At 43.3% G+C, this 19,325-nt stretch overlaps 1 protein-coding gene across 1 annotated transcript in view; it reads right to left on the bottom strand.

Moving 5' to 3' along the window:
* Nucleotides 1–19,325, bottom strand: part of ANKRD55 (ankyrin repeat domain 55) — a 457,064-nt gene that overhangs the window by 52,141 nt on the left and 385,598 nt on the right. Inside the window, exons 5-6 of the mRNA XM_032628850.1 lie at nt 13,377–13,507; nt 9,526–9,635 (exon numbers count right to left, since the gene is read on the bottom strand). Coding sequence (XP_032484741.1) covers nt 9,526–9,635; nt 13,377–13,507 — 241 coding nt within the window. The remainder of the gene's footprint in view (nt 1–9,525; nt 9,636–13,376; nt 13,508–19,325) is intronic.

Genomic DNA, 19,325 nt, shown 5'->3' with positions numbered 1-19,325 from the left:
GAAAAACAGGAGAAGTGGCTTAAAAGAGCAGAGTCTGAATGCAAACATGACATTAGAAATACAGTCTGCTGAAGGCCTCCAAATGACCATATGCCCTTTGCATTTACTAGGGGAAAGATCCACGGAAAAAAAGCCAGTGTGGATGGGATAAGAAGGCAGGTAGGAGGAAGACCTCTATCTCTTCTCCCACCTCCTCTCTGTCTTAGTGCTTCTGGAGCAGCCAAAGAGAACGGAGAAAGCGAATCCTCACACTTATTACTCACCAGAACGGTATCCCTTTGCATTCACTCTAAGAAGCAAAGTCCTCCAGTGCTTATTTTTTATTCATTTTCCATAAATTTATAGAGTGCTTTCAAATTGCTTCACCACTAGGTACACGTGTCATGCCTTCTAAATGTACTGGAGGCAGTCAGCATTTACAACTTCCGCTTATTCTTTCTAAAACGCACAAATACCTAAGCATGCAATGGCAGTTGTCAGTGTGAAAACAACTGCCAATGATTCTCAAGTTCAAGTTTCTTATCCCACTTGGCCCAATACTTGGTTGACTGAGGTCAGTACTCCATATGTGGGAGAGAAGCAGTTGAGTATAGTGGTTAGGAGCCCAGACTCTGGAGCCAGACTACCTGGGTTCACATCCCAGTCCTGTCACTGACCAGCTCTGTGACCACAGGCAAGTAACTTCACTTCTCTGTGCCTATGCATCCTCATCTATAAAATGGGGGTAATAAAAAGTGCCTACCTTATAGATCAGTGTGAGGATTAAATGAGTTAATATGCATACAGCATTTAAAGCATGCCTAGAACACAGTAAGTGTTATTTCTAGAATACTTAACCCTAGAAGTTTTAACCCTGGCTCCATCTCAGAATTCCCTGGGGAGATTTTTTTTTACCTGGGCTGTATATTCAAGGTTTCTGATGCAGGAGGTCTGGAGAGCAGCACAGCTTCTACCGTTTAAATGAGCTGTTCAGAAAATTCTGGTAAACAATCAGATTTGGAAACCACTGAGAAAGGTGATGAGTGAATACATCAATGGATACTCATTGTTATAGAAGGAATTGTGTCCCTCTCAAATCTATATGTTGAAGCTCTAACCCCCCAACGCCTTAGAATGTGACTATATTTGGAGATAGAGCCTTTAAAGAGGTAAATAAGTTAAAATGAAAGATTACAGCGGGCCTTAATCCCATTTGACTGGTGTTCTCATAAAAAGAGGAGATTAGGACACACAGAGTGACACCAGAGGCACACGCTTACAGTGGAAAGACCATGTGAAGAGGCAGCAAGAGGATGGCAATCTGCAAGCCAAGGAGAGAGTCTCAGAGGAAACCAACCCTGCTGGCACCTTGATGTTGGCCTTCCAGCAGCAGCCTTCAGAACTGTGAAAAAATAAATTTCTGCTGTTTAAGCCATCCAGCCTGTGGTATTTTGTTACAGTCACCCCAGCAAACTAATATACTCACCAAGATGATAAAGGATTGTCTATGGGCAGACAATGAAAAAATTCAGCAAACTATTTGGAACAATTATTTGAAAAATAAGAGGCTTAGCCTCCTCCTGAATCAGATTTTCACTGTCTCTCAGCTGAGATGACATCTAAAGTCCTAAGTAGCAAATTGCTTAATATTAATCAGAGGGATTGATCATACTGTGTTATAAAGAGAACTTAAATGGGGGTGGACTTCTTCAGTGGGGGGAATATAACCAAGAAGCCTAGGTTTTAAATCTAGTCTTATCACTGTTTTTTGGGGAGCCAGGATACTGCTGTGATTTAATTCTGGCCTCACCACTGCATGACCTCGCTGAGCTTCTGTATCCTCACTTCGCTAACAAGGATAATAACAGCGGTGGTGGTGGTGAGGGTTAAATAACATAACAGGTGTAAAACTCCTAGTATACAGATTTTAAAGGAACAGTGTCTATGACTGTAAACAGCACATCTCTTTATCCTTTCTGAATTCTAGAATTTCTCCGTCAGGTGGGAAGATGCTACAAAAATAACTGTATTTTGGTTAATGCTATTTTTTATATTTTCCCTTATAGCTGCTTTATGCGGGGGAGGGTAATGGGTGACTATCTTTCTTCTTTCTTTCTTTCCTTCTCTCTCTCTCTCCTCTCCTTTCTCCTCTCCTCCCCTACCCTGCCCTCTACTCTTCTCTTCCCTTCCCTTTCCTTTCTCTCTCTTTCTCTCTCTCTCTTTCCCCTCTCTCTCTCATTAATGGCCATTGTCTAATCTCTCGGGCACATGTGGTCCAAAGTGCTGGGGGAGGGAGAGTGAGAGTGAGCAGAGGTCAGTGGTGGTCCAATCTGGTTATCCTCGGCTAACCATGAGCAGACTGAGATCAGCTGTAGTCGGACAGGATCTTCTGGGGCTCCTCCAGAGCAGCGTGATCACATTCGGGGAAGTTGGCTCTAACCAGATGAGAATGGGGGTGGGGAGATCAAGACCTCTTCTCACATCCTGGGTGAGCCTCCAAGGGTCACAGGGTGAGCCCTGTGCTGGATAGTCCTCTGTTTGTCTCTCAGATCCAGTCTCTGCCCTGCAATGTCCTACTCTGAGGCTGACCTCCAATAATTCATCATCCAGGTCCCTTGCCCTCTGACCTCCCACTGGGTTTGGTCAGTGGGAGAACCAGCAGGAGGAAGGAAAGAAGCCACTTTCCTTTCTGACAATGATTTTTTTCCTCTACTAAAGGCCTTGGCTCCTGCCAGGTGGCCCCTCTCCTACACTACAACTACCGCCCAGCTCTCAGCAGGTTTCCAGTAACAGCTTCCTTCCTCACCTCTTGTGGCCTAGGGGAGGAACATTTTCCTGCTTTTGAGGGGCTGTGGGGGTGGCAGACTGTCATCATCTCTTGCCAGTTAATTTCAAATAGTCTTTCATTAAACTTTCTTAGTCATCTCGTTTACTATTTCATGTCTTCCCTGTCACGATCCTGAGTGATATATGCCAATCTATACTGCTTGCCTCCATTTGACTCCTAAGTCACCGAGACTGATCGATCTTTAAAGCTGGTACAAATTTACAGATGAGTATTCTCTCTCTTTCTCTCATTTTATGAGAGCAAATGACCTGATGCACTACACTGCTTGCCAAGGCCATCACACATTGCCCTGGTTGTCCAGCCTGGGCTAGAAACCAGGTGTCTGCTTTCCAGCCTTGTGCTTCTATCCTGTTCCATGGTTCAGAGGTAATCTGCAAGATACTTGTCCCACATCTGTCTTAATTAACAGCGGACTTGCAGACCTCTTAGTTTTGTTTTCTCGGAGCTCCTGTTTTGTGCTAAGGTGATCCAGGAGTATTTCTCCCATGACCCCCCAGCCCAATTTCCTATTAGCACCAGCTAAAACTCTGCTCTCAGATCTCCAGGCCACAGCATAAGGCTCACCTCATCCCAGCTGCCAGGACAGCAGGCACAGGTCCCCAGCAGGAGCTTTCCCAGACAGGCAGAGTGGTCAGTGATAAGAGCACGGAGGCTAGAGCCAGACTGCCTCTATTAGAAGCCCTGCTCCCTCACCAATCAGCCAGACCTTGGACAAGGTATAAAACTCTCAGTGCCTACATTTCTTATCTGTAAAATAAACATAACAACCCTACTTCTTAAAGATTTGTTGTAACTTTAAATAGGTCAAAGCATATAAAGAACTTAACATGGACTTCACATACTATAATAAATTCTATATAATGATTAATTTCTTAAAAGGCTCCTACCCTTTATATTCTGGGGTCCCATGATTGCCATTAGGTGATTGGTAGGCCAGAGAGAGCTCAGCTAGATGTATCCAGGAAAGCGGGGAGGGTTGTCTCCTTGAGCTTCTCTGTTTTGCTGGCCCCTTGGGCTCACAGTCCTGGAGGGGGCTCAGCCCAGGGATGGCTGGGAAAAAGAGTCCCCAAGCCAGTCATCTGCTCTCCTGTCCCTGAAGCTGCCTGAAACATCCACTGCAGGTTAGAATGCATCACCTGGAAACTAGAGAATAGGACCCCAAAGAAATGATTCCCTCCTCCCTCTGGCTGTAGTCAAGAGCAATGAAAAGAGGCAGAGCTGCTGGCACTCTGGCAGGAAAAAAAAAAAAAAAATCTGCTGGTAACCATGGAGACCATAAAAAGACTTCAGAGAGCCCTGTGGCTGCTTTCAGAGGAAATCGCTGCTCGCCTTGCAACTCTAGCATGCGCAGTGTTGTACAAACACAACTGCGTGCTCTTTGGAGCTCTGTCTTAATGATCATGCCCCCTCTTTCACATGGACGCCCTCTGAATGTCCCAGCCAAGGAAGCAAGAAAAGCAATAGGGAGCTGAAAGGGAGAAAACTCGGACCTGCTGAGAAGCAGAGCATTCAAAGCAGGAAGGGGACTCGTGAGATGAAACCTGTGCTCCTTTGCTTTTGTACATCCAGCTTGCCTTCGTGTTCTTAATTATAGGTCTTTTATCCTGGTAGCAGCTTAGATTTCCCACAGAGATGTAGCTTAGCTAAGGCTGTATATTGCCACTGGTTGGTTTGCTAGTGAGTTGTTTCCATCAGAGAACCAAAATTTCTCTGGAGGCAAAGGGCTAATTGAAGTGTCCCCTTGGCTTGTTTATAAGCAGCTTCAGTTTGAGACTTCACTCTAAATAGTCTCCAGCAAGCACCGAGTGGAAGGAGTGTGCTGTTTGGAAATATAGGAGTTAGTGGATTTTAAAAGGAGTATGAATACCTGAGTACAAGGCCACAAAGTGGCTGGTACATATGCTTATGATTAGAGGAAAAATATAGATGCATGTACACTGAATGGTTGAGTCTAATGTTCATTGGGTTCTAAAATCTTGCAATGTTCTACAATGTCCCAAGGTTAATACAGATGGGAGCACTGTTCATACCCTGATGACCTTCGCAGTAAATGTATGCTCATGTCAGTGGGTGCAGGACTGTGTGGGCATGCACCTGTGTGTGCAGATATATTTTTTGTGGACCTGTGTGTGCTAAGGTGAAGAAGGCCAGGGTGAGAGCTGGTGGGTGGCCGTAGCAGGGTTTCATTCTTTAGTGCTGATCTACGGTACTTTATTTCTATCTTCCATCATCATCATCATCGATATCATCACCCTCATCATCACCACTCACACTTACTGAACATGGACAATTGACAGTCTTCAGTGCTTTCCACATATTTTCTCATTTACTTTTGCCTACTTACCTATGAGGTAAGTACTGTATTATTCCTACTTTCTAGAAAAGAAAGCTAGCTGAACCTTGACATGTTAACTTGCCCAAGATAATGTGGTCTGTAAGATACGGAGCCAGATTCATACTCAGTCAGTCTGACTCCTGAGCTGGCACTCCTGGCCACCCTTTACCTCAATCCCAAAACAGGAATTTAGTAAATATAGTAAATATAGTAAAACAAGATCACAAGCAAAAACACTAGGCAAAGAGAAAATGAGGGCAGGATAAAGAACACATAATTATGGTCCTATGTGCATGCCAGAGGTGAGACACAAATTAGGCTTTGAGTTTTCTAAATATGCAAAGAGAGAAACATGATCATAAGTCACAGTGTCCACATAGTAAAAATAAAAAATAATTTATCATGGGGCTTCCCTGGTGGCGCAGTGGTTGGGAGTCCGCCTGCCGATGCAGGGGACGCGGGTTCGTGCCCCGGTCTGGGGGGATCCCGCATGCCGCGGAGCGGCTGGGCCCGTGGGCCATGGCCGCTGGGCCTGCGCGTCCGGAGCCTGTCCTCCGCGACGGGAGAGGCCGCAGCAGTGAGAGGCCCGCGTAACGCATAAAAAAAAAAAAAAAAAAAAAAATTTATCAGGAGAAGCACAGGAATTCCTCCTTTAGTAGAAATTTTTCTTGTGGTTTTTCAGAAAAGATTTTTTTGGACACTGTAACAAAAAATAAATTTCCTGACAATCAGACAATAAGGAGTTTTGTATGGCTGTTTCTTATAAGGCCTCTCAGTGTAGACTGAGGGCTTAATGATAAAATGTGGCCATTAAAGTAAATTCAACAAGTCCACAGCGGTGGACTCCAGGAGCACAGCAGACCCATTGGGCAGGTTACTTATCTTCACACATGCAGTATGCAATTAGTTTTCTTCTTGATGCCTTAGTTTTCTCATCTATAAAATGGGGATAGAAATATTACCTATCACATAGAGGTGTGGTAAAGATTAGATGAGATAGTACGTGGAAAGCACTAAGAACTTTGCTCAGAACATGATAAACAATGAGTGCTGTTTGTCATCGTCATCCTTTTTGTAACTACAGACCTATATGCTTTAATGGTCGGACAAGCTGGCCTAAAGTTGTATTCACTTAGGAAAATTAAATAGTCAAACAGGTATGCATGGCCTAATGGAAGGTCACTCCCTTCTGCGTTATGATTTTAGGATTAGAAAGTGCCCATAAGACAGACCAAGAACATTTTTTCTCAGAAAACGATTCTGAGTTCATGCAGACACACAAACAAATGGGCAACTGAAGTCCAACTTCTCTGGTGCGGTTAGTTTCGGCTTGAAGGATTTAATGCAGATGTTATCAAACTCTGCCACGGCCATAAAATTTCTCAGTAAAACAATGATAAAATATCTAATTTTAAGCAATGTAATTCCATAAGGAATCCTTTCAGTCAAGCTAGTTTTGAAATGTTCTCTAGGTAACAAAGCCAGTTGATTTGCTATATGGGTTGTGTCAAACTAAAGGTTGGCACTTGCCATCTATCCCTACAAGGATGAAATCACAAGCTGCTGAGACTGCTGACCTTCAACACCCCCTGAAAGGAGTTCAGGGTAGATCAGGAATGAGGCACTCTGTGCTCCGGGAAAAACTGGCAGGACTGGCCTTCAGATATTTTCAGGAGAAGATTTTATGAGCCCAATTCTTGCATCTCCTCATATCTAGAAAAGCACTAAAATCTTTCATGGTGACGTCTGCTCCTCGTGACCAGCAGCAACCTTCTGCAAACCTGTGTGCTGGACTGCACGTACTCCCCCTTCACTAAAATCACATATATACTGACCTTCCCCCCTACCCCTTTGCAGCAGTTGCTCAGAGCTATCTGAAATGCTCTCTCCTCGGCTATAAGTCCTCATTTTGCCCCAAATAAAACTTAACTCACAACTCTCACGTTGTGCTTTTTTTTTTTTTTTTTTTCAGTCGACAGTTGTTAAGGTTTAACCCAATTCATTTTTGGAGAACATTTAACAGGTATGATAATTTTGGTTTTGGAATATTTAATCTTAACCTTTGGGTTTTAATAGTTACAGCAGCTAGCATTACCATAAGAAAAGCAGATTTTATCTTCCAGAATCAGCTAACTGTCCATTTAGGACAATAAAACTATATCATCAGCACACAGAGGATGTTTATTTTTCTGGCTTCAGCTCTTCCTAAGGTGGTGACTGGGTCATTTGGGACAATTTCATGAGAAGGGGAAGCCACAGCTCTGTGTTATCTCAGTTATAGTGATGTAATGTAAATCCTAGAGAGTCTAGGGGCACTGCTGGGCATAATAAGAAATAGTCTAATAAGTCCACAAAAGAGGAAGTACATTTAGTTTTTAATATATTATTGTAGTGATTTCAAATGATGAACCAAATCTATTGACCAAATTGATCCTTAGTGTGATTCTGACTGCCAAGGCTTAGTTCACCCCTCAGGTGCAATGGTTTAATGGCAGAGCCAGGTTTTCACCAAAATTCTTGTCCCCCTTTCTTGGATTGGAATCATCACCAGAAGGTGGATTCTTGGTCAGGGACTATATTCCCCACCGCTCTTTATGGCCAAATGACTCATCCTTATTAATGGAATGTGAGCAGAAGTGAACTGTGCCATTCACAGGCTGAGATTTTAAAGAAATAAGTAAGGCTTATCTAAGCTCCTCTTACCCTATCTGCAGGCCAAACAAAAAGGATTCTGTGATGCTAGGAGATGATGAAGCCACAAGCTTGCATCCCTGAATTACCTGTGGAGGGGAGGCTCCCTGCCCCCATCCAGGAAACATATATTGGACTAAACTTTTATTATGTTAAAATGCTGAAGCTTTGGGTTTTATTTGTTACAACAGCTATGATTACCATAACTAAAGCAGGTGTTCATTTTCCAGAATCAGGTAGATTTTGAAATGACTACTCTGAGTGAGGCAGGTAAAAATCATCTAAGTGGAGTAAATTGGAGCAGAAGAGTCTTAAAAGGTACATTTAAAATGTATTTTCTAAAGATTACTCTTGGGAAGACAGTATGATTTTGTGACTAAATATTTCGTGGGTTGTCTAGAAAACTCACTCTTTTTTCATCAAAAGGTAGTCATCTTTTTATGATGTCTACTGATTGTTAGCTCTGGGATTGCTGTTTCTTCTCTAAACTTCCTTGTTTTGTTGGGCTTTGAGTAAATCCTAGTTTTCTATTATTCCTGGATATGATCCAATGATAATAAGAGGCAAGGCTTGGTTGGGAATAGTCCTGGAATTTCCCAAGTCCTTTAACTTTAGTGTAAACAGACTGAAATGAAGAAATCCTATTACCTCTCAACCTGGAAGGGGCCTTGGTCTCCTCAACCCCCGCATGGCTTCAGTTTACTTCTGAACACAGGGTCTGAAGGAGGCAGCAGAATGCACCCACCGTGCTGCTGGCCTGCAGCCTAGCTCTGGGGAGTGTGAAGTTCCTGTCTGAGGCCTGCTCTGTCAGCAGAGGTTCAGGAAGTGCCTGGAACGGAACCTTGCTGATTCCACAGTGGGAAGTGTGCTGTCATCAAGCTGCCAGGAGGGGCTTTCGAAAGACTGGGGACCCAGGCCACTTGGATACAGAGGCCTGGGGTAGCTACAATTGGTCTGGGCAAAGCTTTTTCCTTTGTTGCTCAATCGTCTTACAAAAAGGTGACCTCAATCATCCAACTATTTGAGGGCTTTCTTTGCATGGTCTCCAGCAGCACACACTTCTGGTTTTCCTTCTCACCCACTGGTCCCCCTGTCTCAGTCTCCTTTGCTGGGTCTTTGCCTCCTTCCAGCCCATAAATGTTGGCATGACTCTGGGTTCATACATTAACCTTCCCTTACCCTGTTTGGTTTCCATCACAACACTCGTCACTATTTGAAATTATCCTATTTATTTGTTTACTAGTGTGCCACTTAACTCCTGCACTAGAACGTAAGCTCTGTGAGGTCAGAGACACTGGCTTGCCCACTGGGGAACTCTAGGGCCTAGAGCGGTGGTTGGTCCATAATAAGCACTCAATAAATAGTTATTGAGTTAATAATTGCCTGATTAAATGAATGAATGAATATAAGAAATTCAGATGATGACAAACAGCATTTCTTCTTAAATCAGAGACTAGGAGAAAAGGGTTTTATCGAAGTAAAATTGGGATTGAGACTAGAGTTGAGATTGTTCCAGGATATTTTGATTCACTGAGATGGGGTCCTGTCTGCTGCAAATACCAAAAAAATGGATGGATTTTGTTTTTATTTGCCACATGGATTGGATTAGGTGACCTTCTAATCCAAGTTGGGTGCCTCCCAACTTGAGCGTCGTGTGAACCTGGCTACGTACCTCACATCGGGCTCAGCGGTGGCAGCGTGCAGTGGCAGACGGCCATTTTTATCAGGGATATTGTGCTTGGCACCATTTCTTAGTAGACTCACACAGCCTTCCAGCCAACCCTGGAAAAGCAAGAGCATCGTTATATAACACAATCTCGCATAACATAGTAACAGAGTCCAACAAACTTTCTCCAGTTTTCTTTCCCTTTCTTCTTTGGTTTGGCTAAAAACATGTTCTACTGGACCTAAAGTGGTTGGTTAAGGACCATAACTCCCATTTAGACAACAGAGGGCTGAAGGTCTTGAGGTGTGGATTCCTGAGTCTTCTGAGACCTTTACCCTGTAAGATGCAGACTGAGTCCTAGACTCTTCTGCGTCTGCCTCCCCATTTCTAGGGCCACTTGCTGGCATTCCACTTTTATACCCAGTTCCTAGAGCCAAATGTGGCAATGTGATGGGGGTGATTAATCAGCTCTAGACCCTCATTCTATGGGCTTAGCTCCAAATCATGCTCGTCAATGGTCTGACCTGGATGTCATTGTCCAATTCCAAAACTGGGCTCCTATGTCATTCTTGAGTCACAGCCTCCACTCGATGCCTCAATTCATCTATATCTGATAAATGGTCCTTCGTCCTCTTTTCCAAGTTCTTTTTCTAGTAATCACAAAGATAATATCTTGCTTATTCTAGTCAGTCCCCTTCCTGATGCCTGGAATTCTAAACTAAGCCCTACTCCAATGGCTGGGACCCTGCCACCCTGTTGACTGATCTCTCTGCTGCTGAATATGGGGCTATCACCAGCACCCTCTAAGGGCTCCCCATTGTTGTGTTTTATCCCCCTATGAATTCCCCAAGAAACTTCCTTTGAACTCCCTGTTGTCTACTAATTCACCAGATTGAGACCTGATATTGCCACATCTGATGCTTGTCCGTCCTTGATTAGCACTTACAGCTGGGTCATTTCTCCACTGTCTCTCCTATTTCAAAGGGAAAATATAACCACAGGCTAGTCCTCCCTTTCTGTTTGTTAATACTTTAAGTAACTGACCCAACCCTGCTGATAACTGAGTTTGGCTCACATGCCAAGGAGAACACCTCCTACATTCATCCAGAATCATTTGGGTTACTCACCTAATTAAAAGTAAACTTATAAGTAAATGAAGTATATAAGTATACTTATATGAAGTATATGAGTATAATAATAACTATGAGTAACTGAAATTATTATTATGAAGAATAATATAATAAAACTCTATTTTTTCCTGCCTTCTTCCATTCCTGTATAGTTAAGCCTCAAGATTACCCAGTAACAAGAGAAAGATTACTGAAGATTTTCCCATGCAGTACTGGAAGCAATAAAAATGTTACTAAATGCATGGAGGAGAAAAAAAGATAATCATCAGAAAAGACCTTTCGGTTCTGAAAAGTCTGCAAAGAAAATCTTTCTACAAAAGCACATTAAAATTCATAGGGTCTAAAATTGAATATGGCTTTGTAGAACTGACCAATAATATCTGTCTTAAGTAGAAGCAAATAATTTTCATAGTTTACTAATGTATTAAATCTGGTTTTAGTTCCTAATGCCCATCATCAAGTTTTCTGATTAAAAGGGAAAAATATGGCCAGGAGACCCAAAAGAAAGGCATGCTGGACAAATATCAGAGTTGCCAAATTTTTGAGTGGCCAAAGTTTTAGAGTTTTTGAAAAACAAATCTTCTGATGCAGAAGGGTTTGAAACATTTTTATCATTTTGCAACATTTCCTGGAACTATGGGTGTATGTGGTTTTCTTTCTTTTCTTCAGAAAAGAAATCAGAAAACCATTGACTTCATCTGAAACCCATGGTCACTATTCAGAACCAACAAATATGTTTTGGACCTACTATGTTCTGGGTGATTCTGCATGTGGTTCTCCTTCAACAGTGATAAACTTAGGGTATTATTTTTACTACATTTTACAAATGAGGAAAGAGGCATAAGGAGGTGAAGAAATTTGCCAAGGATCACACAGCTATGGTAAGTTTATTTGTATACTGAGCTTGAAGCTGTGACTGAGACAGTTTCTGAGTGCTCCCTTTGCCTAGTTCCTCTTTAATACTTGAATACAAACATTGCCAGAGGGATTGGTGGGCTTCACTGTGTAATCACTAAGATACCACCTACTCTCACCTTCCCAGGGATCCTCAGGAGAGCCAGTGAGGTGCCCTGCTTTGGGCTGCCAGACAGAGGTGGGGTCAACAGTAAGAGGGTAATGCCCATGCTGTCATGCCGGCGTACTTCCCTATGCAGCTCCTTAGAATGTGTTCCTAGAAAGAGTTGTATGCAACAGTGGCACCTCGCTAGGCTCACTGTTCACTGTGATCTAGAGGAGAACTTCTTCCCAGTCCCTTAAGTGCTACCTAGCCCAAGAAATTTGAAATTTTGAATTTTAGAATTTTGAAAGAAGTGTAGCTTGGTTTCACTCTGTTCTGTATGCTAGCGGCAGTTAAATTTAGAAACCATCTCTATTCCCTTCCTCCATTCCCTGATCCAAATTTTCTCTTTTCCTCATCTCAGACACCAAAAATCCCTACAGCAAGAGCAGTTATTAGGGCAGGTGCCAGAAGGGAGGAGGACTGCAAAGGCCATCATAAGTCTGTCTGAGACACTGGACTTCACCTAGTACTCACAGATCAGTGTGTTTCAAACTTGAATGGGCATAAAAATTGTTGGGGAGAATTGTTTAACGTGCAGGTACTTCTCTCTCCACCCATAACCCCTGTCCTGCTCCCAGAGTGTCTGACTCAGGAGGTCTAGGGTGTAATCCAGGAACCCACATTTGAAACAAGCACCCCAACACTTTGAAAAATTCTTCCCAGTTTCATGTGTGAGTCCTAGAGAAAGAGGGCATGCAAATAAGAAATGAAAGAGTAGTGTCTAAAGAAAATCTCTGTGAGGACTGGGCAACACTTTATTGCAAGCAGGAAGGTGTGGTGTTTGGGGAAGGGAAGTGTTCTACTTGTCCAGGGCAGCTTCAGGACACCGTGGGTGAATCCACCACTGTCAATGGGCAGCAACAGCAAATGCAAGAAGCTGCATCGGCAGCAACAGTGGTTGTGATGAAGATTTGCAGGAGCCACGTTGGAGAGGAGGGAGAATGATGACCTTCGTGTGGCAACAAGGAGGACTTGTTTGACTTGGACTCAAGACAGCCCTGGAGTCTCCCGAAAGGATTACAGGGAAGATTTGAGAGGATAGAGGTTTGAAGATTTTCAGTAAGGCTTTACCAAGCTTGTGCTAATATTGGGAAATGCCAGACTGAAATCTCGTGTTGAGGACTGGCTCTGTGTAATTTTTAAGTTAGGCACTGATTGTGGGTTGAATCCTATGCTTGGTGTTGTCCTTAAGAGACTGGTATTTCTCCCCTACTCCCTACCCACCACTCTTCCCAGTTCTCATTGTTCTCTACTTTGCTCATCCTTCAGCTTCCACTCAACTAATCCTACCCCAAAGAGGTTAACTGCAGCTTCAAGTGTTACCACCCACTGAGGGTATTAACAGAGGGCATTCTTAGGAGTACCAAGTGTGCTGAGAAATGCCCCAAGGGAAATTCTGATGCAATTAAGATGGAAAAGAATATTTCTCTCATGGCAATATCACCTCTAACTTAGAGGATTGTTAGGAAGATCCAAAATGACTTCAATCCATGAAACCAACTCTAAGTCATTATATAAATGTTGGACATTATTAAAGCAAAACTTTTAAGTTCTATTTCTGTTGGCCAGCTGCACAAATCTAAGAACACTCTTCTGCAAGTGGGGCCCCATAACAACACATTTAGTCCACCCCACTCTTTGACAGCCACCACAGACACAGTTGGTACCAGATAGGTTGCCAGGCATAGACTTGTGCGGCCATAAGCATCCTGCATGTTAATATTGGCTCCCATCTTCAACAGCAGCTTCACTGTGTCCACTTGACGTCCAGAAACCGCATGCATTAAGGGTGTACATCCTAGAATGAGACATTTCAACAGCTTTAAGAATGTTTGACTTGTGACTTCAGACTATACTACAAAGCTACAGTAATCAAGACAGCATGGTACTGGCACAAAAACAGAACTATAGATCAATGGAACAGGATAGAAAGTCCAGAGATAAACCCACACACATATGGTCACCTTATCTTTGATAAAAGAGGCAAGAATATACAATGGAGAAAAGACAGCCTCTTCAATAAGTGATGCTGGGAAAACTGGACATCTACATGTAAAAGAATGAAATTAGGACACTTCCTAACACCATACACAAAAATAAACTCAAAATGGATTAAAGACCTAAATGTAAGGCCAGGCACTATCAAACTCTTAGAGGAAAACACAGGAAGAACACTCTTTGACATAAATCACAGCAAGATCCTTTTTGACCCAACTCCTAGAGTAATGGAAATAAAAACAAAAATAAACAAATGGGACCTAATGAAACTTAAAAGCTTTTGCACAGCAAAGGAAAGCATAAACAAGATGAAAAGACAACCCTCAGAATGGGAGAAAATATTTGTAAACAAAGCAACTGACAAAAGATTTATCTCCAAAATACACAAGCAGCTCATGCAGCTCAATATCAAAAAAACAAACAACCCAATCCAAAAATAGGTAGAAGACCTAAATAGACATTTCTCCAAAGAAGATATACAGATTGCCAACAAACACATAAAAGGATGCTCAACATCACTAATCATTAGAGAAATGCAAATCAAAACTACAATGAGGTATCACCTCATACCAGTCAGAATGGCTGTCATCAAAAAATTTACAAACAATAACTGCTGGAGAGGGTGTGGAGAGAAGGGAACCCTTTTGCACTGTTGGTGGGAATGTAAATTGATACAGCCACTATGGAGAACAGCATGGAGGTTCTTAAAAAACTAAAAATAGAACTACCATATGACCCAGCAATCCCACTACTGGGCATATACCCTGAGAAAACTATAATTCAAAAAGAGTCATGTACCACAATGTTCACTGCAGCTCTATTTACAATAGCCAGGTCATGGAAGCAATAAGTGTCCATCGACAGTTGAATGGATAAAGAAGATGTGGCACATATATACAATGGAATATTACTCAGCCATGAAAAGAAATGAAATTGAGTTATTTGTAGTGAGGTGGATGGACCTAGAGTCTGTCATACAGAGTGAAGTAAGTCAGAAAGAGAAAAACAAATACCATATGCTAACACATATATATGGAAACTAAAAAAAAGGGTCTGATGAACCTAGGGCCAGGACAGGAATAAAGACACAGACGTAGAGAATGGACTTGAGGACATGGGGAGGGGGAAGCGTAAGCTGGGACGAAGTGAGACAGTGGCATGGACATATATACACTACCAAATGTAAAATAGATAGCTAGTGGGAAGCAGCCGCATAGCACGGGGAGATCAGCTCGGTGCTTTGTGACCACCTAGAGGGGTGGAATAGGGAGGGTGGGAGGGAGACGGAAGAGGGAGGGGATATGGGGATATATGTATATGTATAGCTGATTCACTTTGTTATACAGCAGAAAGTAACACACCACTGTAAAGCAATTATACTCCAATAAAGATGTTAAAAAAATAAAATATAACATGTTATGAAAAAAAATGTTTGACTTGTGAAATTTATGAGTAGACTTTATTTTCCTGTTCATTTATTATGCTCTTTGCAGATGAACTACCCTCAACACAAACTCAGCTGCTGACCTGAAGAGAGATGATGATTGTTGCTACATTTATAAAACTATGTATTTTTCACACCCTATTAAATCTTTTGTAATTTTGCTGTAATTGGTTGATTAAAACATTTTGTGCAGATGATAAAATTTGCTTATTACTACCTTGGGAATCAGCATAATTTGGGACATAACAGGCAGGTTTATCCTGACTTGAACAATGCAGAATCTGGAAGTACCTTTGGAAAGCAATGCCAGCCAGGCAGACAGGTGCAGCACACATTTATTGGAGGTGGTAAGTGATATAGGGCAGTGATGGTAGCCTAGCCTTGGGTTGTACAAATTCTTGCTAAAAGTGGCCACTTTTACTGAAATACTTTTCTGTTTTTGGAATCAATATAGGCCACATTTGGTTTTCGTGTGTTTTCTTCCTGAATAAAAACAGAGATGAAATTACACATTCTGATTAACTTCGCAGGGCTGTTGGAACAAGCCATACTGCTGAGGCAGAATCCAGGTAGGTGCTTCACACTCCTTCAGGTGAAGAAACCAATGTAAGACATATCCCTTTCCCAGCTGAGACTTGTTTAGATGTCTTTTGATTGGAGATTCATGTAGAGGTTATAATTCTTCTCCAGGTGAACTGCAAACTATGACCTCAGTGATCCCTGAGAATGGATAAATTCCAGGACTACTGTTCTTATTGAAAGATTGCAGCCAGCAAACCAGTTTCTCTCCAAATTTCTGCCTTCTAATATTCTTCCAGGCGTCTGTACTGGGTAATGAAGTGCTCTGTCTTAAATAGTGGCAAAATTTTTCTCTCTCTCTCCCCTTCTCTTTCTTCTCTTCTCTCTTTCCCTTTCCCTCTCCCTCTTTTCCCTTATTTCCCTCCCTCCCTCCCCCTTCCTTCCTCCCTCGCTCCCTCCCTCCCTTCCTTGCTTCCCTTTCCTTCCTTCCTTCCTTCTTCCCTCCCTCTCTCCTTCCCTCCTTTCCTCTTTATTTATTTATATTTTGCTTATGGGTGTTGAATTGCTCCAGCACCATTTGTTGAAGAGGCTTTCTTCCACTAAATTACATTTGCACCTTTGTCAAATATCAGTTGAGCATATTTGTGTGAGTCTGAGTTCTCTGTTCTTTCCCACTGATCTATGTGTCTATCCGTCAGCCCATACTACATAGTCTTGATTTCTGTAGCTATATAGTAAGCCTTGGAATTGGGTAGACTGATTCTCTCCCACTTTATTCTTTTTTTTTTTTTGCGGTACACGGGCCTCTCACTGTTGTGGCCTCTCCCGTTGCGGAGCACAGGCTCTGGACGCGCAGGCTCAGCAGCCATGGCTCACAGGCCTAGCCGCTCCGTGGCACGTGGGATCTTCCCGGACTGGGGCACGAACCTGTGTCCCCTGCATCAGCAGGCAGACTCTCAACCACTGCGCCACCAGGGAAGCCTCCACTTTATTCTTCTTTTTCAAAATTGTTTTAACTATCTTAGTTTCTTTGCTTTCTATATAAATTTTAGATAATCTTGTCTATATCCACACACAAAAAAAATCTTGCTGGAGTCTGATAGAAATTGCATTAAACCTGTATAAGAATTTGGGAAGCATTGCATGTTTACTATATTGAATATTCTAATCCGTGAACATGGTATGTCTCTCCATTTATTTAGATCTTTGATTTCTTTCATCAGCATTTTATAGTTTACAGTATAGAAGTCTTGCATGTATTTTGTTTTATTCACACCTAAATATTCTTTATTGAGTGATTTTACTTGGTATTGTGATTTTAATTTTGGTGTCCATGTGTTCATTTCTAATATATAGAAATAAATTTGTTTTTGTGTATTGATCTTGTGTCCTGTGACCTTGCTCAACTCACTAGTTGCAGGAGTTTTTGGTAGGTTCCTTAGGATATTCTATGTAGACAATCAAGCTGTGCAAAAAACGAACCATTTTATTTTTCTTTTTCAATATGTATGCTTTTCATTTTTTATTTCCTTTTCTTGCCTTTTTGCACTGGCTAAGTACTATGCTGAATATGAGGGAGAGAGGGCATTTTTGCTTTGTTGCCCATCTTAGGGGCAAAGCATTCAGTCTTTCACCAGTAAGTAAAATGTTAGCTCTAGAGTTTTTTTGTAGATACGCTTTATCAAATTGAGGAAGTTCCCCTCTATCCCTATTTTCTGAGAGTTTTTAATCATGAATGTGTGCTAAGTTTTGTCAGATGCTTTTTCTGCATCCACTGATATGATCATGTGATTTTTCTTCTGTAGCTGGTCAATATGATGGATTACACAGATTGAGTTTCAAGTACTGAAATAGACTTACGTTCCTAGAACAAATCACACTTGGTCATGGTATATAATTAGTTTTATATATTACTGAATTCTATTCGCTGATATTTGCTAAGGATGTCTGTATCCGTATTCATGTGGAGTATTGGTCTGTAGGTTTAGTTTTTGTATCATCTTTGTCACATTTTGATATCAGAGTAATACTAGCTTCATAATCATAACCAGGAAAAGTTTCCTCCTCGTATCTTTTCTGGAAGAGATTATGCAGAGTTGATATGAATTTTATTTAAAAGTTTGTAGAAGTTTCCAGTGGAATCATCTAGGCCTGATGATGTCTGTTTCTGGGAATTTTAAAATTATGAATTTAAGTTCCTTAATAGTTATAGGACTATTCAAATAATGTTTCCTATTGGATGAACTGTGGTAGTTTATCTTTTTTGAGGAATTGATCCATTTCATCTAAATACTCAAATTGGGGGGACCTTGAAGATGGCGGAAGAGTAAGACGCGGAGGTCGCCTTCCTCCCCACGGATACACCAGAAATACATCCACACGTGGAACAACTCCTACAGAACTCCTACTGAAGGCTGGCAGAAGACCTCAGACCTCCCAAAAGGCAAGAAACTCCCCACGTAACTGGGTAGGGCAAAAGAAAAAACAGAGACAAAAGAATAAGGACGGCACCTGCACCAGTGGGAGGGAGCTGTGAAGGAGGAAAAGTTTCCACACACTAGGAAGCCCCTCCGCGGGCGGAGACTGCGGGAGGCAGAGGGGGGAGTTTCGGGACCGCGGAGTAGTGCACAGCGACGGGTGCGGAGGGCAAAGCGGGGAGATTCCTGCACAGACGATCGGTGCCGACCGGCACTCACCAACCCGAGAGGCTTGTCTGCTCACCCGCCGGGGCGGGCGGGGCTGCGAGCTGAGGCTCGGGTTTTGGTTTTGGACGGAGCTCAGGGAGAGGACTGGGGTTGGCGGCTTGAACATAGCCTGAAGGGGTTAGTGCACCACGACTAGCCGGGAGGGAGTTCGGGGAAAAGCCTGCACCGGCCGAAGAGGCAAGAGACTTTTTCTTCCCTCTTTGTTTCCTGGTGCGCGAGGAGAGGGGTTTAAGAGCGCTGCTTAAAGGAACTCCAGAGACGGGCGCGAGCCGCGGCTAAAAGCGCGAACCCCAGAGACGGGCGCGAGCCGCGGCTGAGGGCGCGAGCCCCCGAGACGGGCGCGAGCCGCGGCTGAAAGCGCAAACCCCAGAGACGGGCGCGAGCCGCGGCTAAAACCGCGGAGCCCAGAGACGGGCGGGAGACGCTAAGGCTGCTGCTGCCGCCACCAAGGGGCCTGTGTGCGAGCACAGGTCACTCTCCACACCCCTCTTCCGCGGAGCCTGTGCAGCCCGCCACTGCCAGGTTCCCGGGATCCAGGGACAACTTCCCCGGGAGTACGCACGGCGGGTCTCAGGCTGGTGCAGCGTCACGCCGGCCTCTGCCGCAACGTCACGCCGCCTCTGCAGCCGCAGGCCCGCCCCGCACGTAGTGCCCCTCCTTCCCCCATCCCCCAACCCCCGGCCTGAGTGAGCCGGAGCCCCCGAATCAGCGGCTCCTTTAACCCCGTCCTGTCTGAGCGAAAAAACAGACGCCCTCCAGCGACCTACACGCAGAGGCAGGGCCAAATCCAAAGCTGAGCTCCTGTGAGCTGTGAGAACAAAGAAGAGAAAGGGAAATCTCTCCCAGCAGCTACAGAAGCAGCGGATTAAAGCTCCACAATCAACTTGATATACCCTGCATCTGTGGAATACCTGAATAGACAAGGAATGATCCCAAATTGAAGAGGTGGA

This window comes from Phocoena sinus, chromosome 3, assembly GCF_008692025.1.
Source record: "Phocoena sinus isolate mPhoSin1 chromosome 3, mPhoSin1.pri, whole genome shotgun sequence".
NCBI lineage: Eukaryota > Metazoa > Chordata > Mammalia > Artiodactyla > Phocoenidae > Phocoena > Phocoena sinus.
The sequence above is the reverse complement of the archived record's forward strand: the minus strand, read 5'-3'. Positions and strand labels throughout refer to the sequence as shown.